This window comes from Apteryx rowi, unplaced genomic scaffold, assembly GCF_003343035.1.
Source record: "Apteryx rowi isolate R43461 unplaced genomic scaffold, aptRow1 scaffold_49, whole genome shotgun sequence".
Lineage (NCBI taxonomy): Eukaryota > Metazoa > Chordata > Aves > Apterygiformes > Apterygidae > Apteryx > Apteryx rowi.
Window position 1 is genome coordinate 3,492,726 of NW_020450749.1, and position 8,891 is coordinate 3,501,616.

At 39.2% G+C, this 8,891-nt stretch overlaps 1 protein-coding gene across 4 annotated transcripts in view; it reads right to left on the reverse strand.

The window, feature by feature from the left end:
- Positions 1–8,315, reverse strand: part of DENND6A (DENN domain containing 6A) — a 38,057-nt gene extending 29,742 nt beyond the window's left edge. Inside the window, exons 1-2 of one of the 4 annotated variants that reach the window (XM_026079002.1) lie at positions 7,120–7,845; positions 4,906–5,027 (exon numbers count right to left, since the gene is read on the reverse strand). In XM_026079002.1, the coding sequence (XP_025934787.1) occupies positions 4,906–4,947 (42 nt within the window). In that variant the 5' untranslated portion in view covers positions 4,948–5,027; positions 7,120–7,845. Of the gene's footprint in view, positions 1–4,905 lie in introns of all 4 variants that reach the window. The other 3 variants (XM_026079001.1, XR_003255693.1, XM_026079005.1) reach the window with 3 other exon arrangements.
- Between the last annotated feature and the right edge of the window lie 576 nt (positions 8,316–8,891).

Below are 8,891 nucleotides of genomic sequence, written 5' to 3' on the forward strand. Positions count from 1 at the left end.
GCGCGGGGGGGGCGGGGGGGGACGGGGCGGCGCTCCCCCTCGGCGGGGCCCGGGCGCGCACTGCGCGGCGGCGCCGCCTCGCCCCGCTCCCGAGCACCGGGCGAACGGGGAGCTAACGCGTTCAGCTGTTATTCCCACTTTACCTAGGGGACTTGGGACAGAGCAACCAAATACCTTGCCCTAGAAAGTGGATTCTCCCTCTCTACTAGTGCTTCAGGAGGGTGCTAGTTTGGGGGAAGTTCTGCAGGCAACACAGCGCGGGCAATAACAGCGATTTTCCCTTCCCAACTGGCAGGTCAGCGAACAGCATCGGGATGTGGCGACGGTGCCGCTAAGTAATTAAAAGCGGCGCTAGCAAATCCTGTCCTAGATAACACCGAGCTCCATTCCCGAGTCAGATGGAAATATCCCACAAGCCCGTGGTTGGAGAACGTTACCTTGGACTGCCCCGGGAACTGGAACTATGGATGTGAAAGGATCCAGAGCTCTTAAATCTGGTTTAGCATCTTAACCAAAGCCAAGCCTTGCTCCCTATTCAATGTGAGGGCTTTCAAATACCGTTTTAGCACAGCTCACATCCCATTTGTATTCTACTAGGAAATACTTCATGGAGTTGAAAGTAAAGCGCTCAATTGTTACTTTATTCAAAAAATAAAATATACTGGAAAAAAAGAGTTCTCCTAACTTGTAACTCTTATTCTTTGGTTATTCACATGAGACTTTTGCTTGACTGCTACCAGAAAAGCTTCAACTGTAGTAGATGCGGACAGTCTGGTTGCCTGAATTACTGCACACCATTTTTCCCAGGAGTTGCATACCACATCTATACATACTTAATAGAAAACATAAGGCAATTCAGATGTATTGTTTCCTTAAAACCCATTAACAAGCATTTGTTTATCAAGACCAAACTGTAAGAAATTAAAGTATGCTTTGATCCTTATAGTAATTTCCTAGACAAAGGAGGAACAAATGTATAGCTCAGATAAAATTAAAATACAGAAAATTATCATTTTAATAATTTCAGATATAGCAGCCTCCAGTTAATCATAAACCATTGGTGGCAAAGTGAATTTTAGATCCAAACCAAGACATGAATAATGTAGCAAGCAATGGGAGTGGCTGCACAGCAGAGTTCCCACTGTCTCTAGTCGCTTCAGGTATTTTACCACAATGTCATTTAAGTCTCAGGAATTTTACCCAGCTCTGGAATTCTGTAAAAGATTTCTATCCAAAATAAGATGTGACTAAAGTGATTAGTTTCATTAGCTTAAACTCAGAGCAATGATTCTACAATGGTATTTAATTTGCTGGTTCCTTTCAGAGCTGAAAAACGGTTTGCCCCAAAGCTCTTATCACTTGATTTAATAAAAGATATTATCTCAAGGCTTCTTACAAACCTTCCCTTGTTTATATTTTTATATCTTCCCTTGTTTATCTTCTTGCTATCATGGCTGCAATAAAATTATAGCTATTACTATCATGTATTCCCTTCTAAGGTTTTTATTCACCAGTATTTGTAAGTTTTCACATGAATAAAAAAGTATACTGTTATATATGGCTCTCTATATAAATATATAAATAAAATGAGTAAAATACTATGTAAGACTGATATTCCTCAGCTCATTTTGTTAAACATAACTTAATCCCACTCGATGCTCAACAGAAATAAACTTTTGTCAGGAGAAAGTTTAGAGAATAGAGACATGATCTTTGAGGAGGACACTGACAAAGAGAGGATTTTCACTTCCTAGAGATTTTCCTAATTACTAAGGAAACATTGTAATTCAGGACAACTGTGTCCTAGACATTTCAAAGGCATTTTAGTCTTGGTATAATGCGATGATCTTTCTTGGTCGAAAATGGATGTAACTTGTTTGCCATTATTTCTGCATGTATTTGGAGTATTGCAATATTCAGAACAACTGGGGGTGACTGCTTTCTGCTTCAAGAAGCTCATTCAGGGTCATATCAGTTCTATGCTATCTTCAGGAAGCCTCAAGAGGCAAGTTCACATTTTCAGACTACAGTTACACTTTTTTAGAATTCACACTGTTCCTGTAAGGTTAATTTGTTCCTCTGAATTGACAGATTTTCATTCAACCTTATATTTTAAAAGATTTTTAACCATCTCCCAAAGTGCACTGTTTATGTTTTAATTTCCGTCAAGAAAAATGTAAAAATTTTGGAGGCTGATAGCATGTCTTAAAAAAGATGAACAAAAACAAAACTGAAACTAAATAAAACATCTAAATGTCAAACATGTACGTGTGCATACACACACGTGTGATTTTTTTTAAAACCCAGCAATTTAATCTCCAAATGAAGTCAGCATAACTGCTGAAATTTCACATAATAAGTGCTTTACCTTTGTTATTTTTTGATGTCCTTACATTAGATAGAACTTCTCAGTTCTGTAGAATTTTAAGGACCTCACTGTGGATTTACCTACAGAGACATTTTGGTATTGCGATTTTATTTTATTTGGATTCATTCATATAAACAGTATCTTTAAATCCTGTATGAGGTTAAAGAGTAGAGGTAAACAGAATTAAAGACAAACAAAGGGTAAGAGAAATTAAAAGAACTGGAAAGAAAATCGGATGCTTTCACTATCAATGTACAGATCAATTAAGATTCATTTTTCTGATGGAAGGAGCTATAGCAGAAAAATTCTCACGCCTTAAAGCACAAAGTCAGAGGGAAGCCAGTGCTAGATAAACGTGTAACACTGTAAGTGAAGGCCTGTAGTTTATAAACAAATGATCACGCAGATTTCTGCTGGGCAATATGGATTTCAAAGTTGACACTATTAACTGAGATGCTACAAGTTGCAATACTGTCTCACAAAATTGTAGGGCTCTGCATATGGAAAGAATTTGCCCTTACAAAGCTCTGTGAACTCATTGGTATTTTGCAGAAAGGGAACAATCTGTTCCTATAAATATTTTGCAGGGTTTTGACAAGAGTAACTTCTAGAAAAAGCATCCCCCCTCCTTCCTCTGAATATGAGGAAAAACTTCTTTACTGTGAGGGTGACAGAGCCCTGGAACAGGTTGCCCAGAGAGGTTGTGGAGTCTCCTTCTCTGGAGATATTCAAAACCCACCTGGACACAATCCTGTGCAACGTGCTCTAGGTTGACCCTGCCTGAGCAGGGGGGTTGGACTAGATGATCTCCAGAGGTCCCTTCCAACCTCAGCGATTCTGTGATTCTGTGATGTCAGCTGCTGAAATAAAAATGGTGAGTATAGGCCTACGCATGACAGGTGGATTCTAAGGGTCCAAAATATTCAGCATTTGAGCCTATCTGGCTTTCTTCCACCCTCTATCTTATTCCTACAGCTGCTGTCTCTACCATTCTATCCCGCCTTTTTTAGTGGGATGCTTTCTATCAGGTAGCAGCAAATGTGTTAGCTGCTGGCTGGCCAATTTCCATCAGCTTCAGTAGGGAGTGACTGTACAGACATCTTATATCCACTGAATATCCACCAAAGAAATGGATAAATATCTTCTGGCCATCTTACCTTTTTTCCCCCTTGAGATTTAAATCAAAAGCAATACTTTACTTATATCTGAAAATTACAGCTGGACAGCATTTCTAATAAGTAAATTTATTAAAAAGTAACAGAAATGGCATACTTATTATTGAAGCGTTTTTCCTTATTTTTCAAACCACCGCAAAAAATATCAAACATTTCAAAATGTCAGCCTCATATTAACAGAAAAGCAACTGAGACCTGGTTACATGATGACTATATTCTACTAAAATGATTAAATAGTTAAAAATGCCTGATATACGAACTTAGCTATTTTCACTAGAAATTAAGAAACATTGTGTGCAATATTAACTATATATTAATATAACACTGTATTAATAATGTTACACTATGTTTCTATTCTATACATTTATATATTATTTTAATTCATAAATTTATAAATTTATAATATTAATATATTAATATTATAATCTCTAAATACTATATTAATATGCAATACATATTTACATAATTGCTGTATATTACACTATATTATATAGTAATATAGTAACATGTAATATATGATACTATAGTAATACTACAGTATTACAGTATATCACAATATATAGATATAGCATATAATACACTCTATATACTAATTATATATGTATCTATTCTATATACAATATAAACTATATACTATATTTATACAGGTATATTATGTATATTACATTACTATAATTGTATATAATGTTAGTAAGAAATTCACTTGTTTGCTGGTTAGAATTATCTTTTAGTAAGTTTAATGCAAACTAGAAATAGAGGCAGGGAAGGATTTGAATGAAAATGAGATAAACAGAATCTCCCTGACAAGAGTGAATTAAAACAGCTGAATTGCTTATCCTTTCAAAATTAAGGCTGAAAGATAATGCAATGGTCCTCTATATGGAGAGAGTTAAACATCAAGAAGGGAAAATAAGCCTGAAACTAAAGAACAATGATAGCATAACAATAAAAAAATAATCCAGCCCTGAACAAATTAAGGCCAACAATTTAAATAGATTTTCTCATCACCAGAGAAGTAACATTTTGAAAGAAGTTTTCCAACAAGAGTAGTGTGGACTAAAGCCCTAATAAGTTTTAAGGAGGAGCTCAGTGAGCTTATAGGAAGGATTTTACAGGATCGCTGCACTGGAAAGATTCAGATCTTTTTGCTCACAGACCAATGTTTATATCTGTATAGAATCTTTTAACAAAAGTGTTTTACATGCAGTGGTTCAAATGCTGTGTAGCAAAGTCCATATGAATTATAAATCAGCTCTTGGATGTTGTACAGGCTTCTTGTTTTCTACAGTCTATTTATCTAGGATAATTTGTCTCTTTTTCAACACTGATCATGAAACTAGCAAATAGCCTATTAGCAAATACCTGTTGCTCTTTTCCAGTATGATCATCATTCTGAGGATGCATTCTTGCTCCATTTACTTCTCATGATACATCAACACAGACAGAAATAAACTGCTGGAGCATGTACACGTATTCAGCAGCTCCTAGAACAAACAGGTACCTGAAAACTCTAATTTGATTGTTGCTGTCCTGACATACTCTGCATCTACACCATCTATTCCTGTGACTGTCCAGAGATACGAACTATTATGCATGCACAGAGTATTGTGAATTTTATCAAGAATTGCAACCAGAGTATTTCAACAAATTGCAGAGAGAATGACCGCATCTTGCCTTCCTCGTTTAACTTATTTTGAAAGACCACTTTTGCTACTTAAAAAAAGTCATTACTTTTTCAGTAACTGCAAGTCAAAAGCAACAGTGTATCTGCCAAAATATTCTGCTGGTCTGGAGTGCCATGCAGCTAGTTCTCCTCCCAGCCCCCTAGTGGACAGGAAGTGATGGCTGTGAACCAAAATATTTTTGTAGTGTGAACATCCAAATTGACACATTTATAGTTCAAAGGAAAACAAGCCCATTGCTCTGAAAAAATTGCTTAACTTTTGACAGTTCAGCTTGGTTCTGGATGTCTCAGCAGCAACTTTTGAGGCAAGTTCGTCTTGCAAAAGATACTACAATAGGATGTAGATACCAGTTCAGTTTCCAACTCTGCTGAATATTTCCGCATTCACCTATGTAGAAACAAATGCCTTTACAGGCATCTTTCAAAATTTGCTATTGCTTCAAACAGTGTAGCTACACACACAATTTCTTGAACTTCTGGAAATCAATGAGAAATTGATTTAATAAATTGCTGATGAGTTTCAAGGATGAGAACTCAGTATAAAACTGTGTATCTCCAACTATCTCTTCACAAGTTAGTTGTTTATTGTTTTCATTTTCAGTTTTTACATGACAAATTAAATTTTTTTCTATACAGCATGCATCATTCCATTCCAAATCTAGCAACCTCTCTTGAGTCAGGATCTCCCACTAAACAATTGGTTCACAACACCTCCCCACTGACAATCTTGAGCTGGTATATATTAATATTTCAGTAGCCTTTAAATCATCATTGCACAGTATTCAGAGATTTGTCACTGAGTTACCTATAACGATGCTCAGTGTTTCTCCCTAGGTAGTTACAGTTAATTTGGAATTCACAATAGGCTTCCTGAAGCAAAAGATCTTTTTATTTTCAGCACATTATTAGGACTGAAGAATCTCTCCTGCACCTGGACACACTCAAGCCAAAATCCAGATGTTTGGCGGGTATGCCCATGAACACTACCACTGCTGCATTTCAGCATCCTTAAACAGGCATCAGTTCTTTAAGAGACAAATGTGATGATAATGCCCTCCCTTCCATTTCCCTTATCCAAGATGGATACAGAGTGGGCACTTTCTGCCCTTAGCCATGATGGCTATCACAACATTTTAAGGACTTCCTGCCCTGAAAAAGGATGGCTACCTAAGTGGCATCCTGCTGCCCTTACCCAATATGGCTGCTAAAGCCTACTGCCTCTTTTGGTTGTGTGGCAAACAGTGGTTTGCAGAATTGAAGCATGTGCTTACGCGCCCTTACTCCTGCTGAGCAACGTACAGTGGCTGATCATTTCAAACTGAGCTCTTCTCATCCACCTGTTCCTTTCCTCGATTCAAAGAGGGTGACTTTCTGAGAAGTATCAAATACCTCATCAAATACCCATAATAGTTTGTATCCTCAATTCAGAATGCAACCACCTTCTATATTTTTAACTTTGTTGGATTCTACCTCTAATAACTTTTGAACTCATTTTGCCAATTTGAAATAGTAAAAATTCTGAAAGATAACTAAATCCATCCAACTTCTGTGAAAGCTGGCACATGTATAGAAAAGGAAGGTTCAAATTAGTGCTCCTACTGAAAAGCAGGTAGAACCTCTTGTTACATGAGCCGCTTGGCAGCACTGATTAGTATTAAAAAGACAGCTGGCATGTACCATTGCTTCCCCCACGGGGCTGCCGTAAAGGATGGAGAAAGGTTCAGCATACCATAATACAGCAGTGGTCAACAGTTTCAAGGGCACAGATACTAAGGGTATTTGTTAGTTCTACTGGTGACAGGATGGCTTATTTGAGAAAGATATTGTATAGAAAATATAGTACAAAATATAAATCTAGTTAATAACAATATTTAAAAGTTCTAAATACTTACAGTGAACATCAGTAAAAGATATCCACCACTTGGTTGTTTTTCTTTACTGTGACTTGTACTTCTCCCAGTTCTCCTAGACCCTGCAAATGCTAGTGGTTCTTCTTCATGTTTGATTTGACTTTCAAACTGCTTTCTCCATTAAACATCCCTACAAACATGTAAGAAATGCTATCTCATAAACATTCTTTTCATTCCAGCACCTGTGCTACCCTTTCTTCCCCTTACTCTTTATTTCTTTCCAATTCCAAGATGTTCTAAATTATGTCTACTTCTTCAACTGTTTCTCTCAAATTTAACCTCTGATGGACTTAAATTTACTCATTTTCCCCAACCTCTTTTTACACTCCTTTTCTCTTCCTTTTGATTAATTATGACATCCTGTATGCTCAAATCAATAAACATACAGAACTCCCAAATCTTTAAAATGAATAAATTAGAAATACTGCTATCACAATATTAAAATATTACAAACAAACTGATGAAAGCTGTGAAGGTGTATGTCAGATACATGTTTTACTCCTGTCTGGAGAACTGAAAACCACTGACATGTAGCCATAAAGCTTCCATATACTAGTCTTTTTTTTTTTGTCCTCAAAAATCAGACTTGTCTCTCATGTTGGATTTCACTTCCTTGCTTCAAACATAGATGTTAGCCTGTTTTTGCTGTCTTTCTTTCATTGGATCATTGGAAGAGTACAAAATCAGGCTGCAATAAATCAAAAAAACCCTCATTACAGTACAGTCAGAAAGAAAAAAAAAAAGTGGACTCTGAGATTTTACTGTGCTATGACTAATATAATCATTCTTTCTCTCATACACTGCCCTGCCTCACCCTGCTTGTTGCTCATTTCCCTCATCTATTGCCAGCCAAACTACCTGGCCCAGCTCCTCTCCTCCATGGCTGCCTGGCCTTTTTGGCGTCCCACAACCCTCCCATCTCTCTAATCCCAACACCTTGTCATGGGGTAATTATAGGTGCTGGCACGATTCCAGCATCTATCTTATATCAAACAATCCCTGCTTGTTTGCTTTATAGGGACTGACTTGCCTTATAAATGAATTCGGACTTGAGAGACCTGTTCTGCACTAACCTACTGTATGACCTTGAAAAAGCAGCAACCTTTCCTCGGTCTCTGCAAAATAGGGAAAAATATGGTTTTGCATGACGCTCCGAGACCTACGGAGGGAAAATACCGCACCAGTGACCCCCATCTCTCTGTCCTCCCCTGACCTGTCCTCTGTCACTCTGCCTTGTACCTGCGGTTACCGTTCGGAGGTTTTTCTTCCCGCCCCCCCAACCGCCGAACTGTAATTGGCCTGAGACAGCAAAATACAGGCCGTATTCCTCCCTGCCCAAACCACCTCAAATGACACTGCGGCTCTCAAAATGTTCTGCTCAAAATGATAGAAGAAGAGGAAGAGCACGGAAAAAGCAAGGGGGGGGGGGTTCAGGAAGACCCCTGCCTTGCGGAGGGACCTGCTGCGAAGGCGTCGCCCCAGCTTTCCTGGGGGCCCCCCTGCCTCACGGCCGGCGACCCCGCCTGGCTCTCTGCGGCCGCCCGCGGCGGGGCGCGGAGGGCCGCGCACGCGGCGCGAGGCGGGGAAGGAGGTGGCACCCGGCCCCGCAGGCTCGCTCACCTCGAAGACGTGCCCCTACGTGCCAGCTGCGGCCCTCCGCAGCAGCCCCTTCCCCCTCACGCCGCCTGCCTCGCGCTCCCCCCGCCTAACGGTCGCCCCTCGTCGCCCCCCCATCCCCGCGCCGCCCCTCCCCC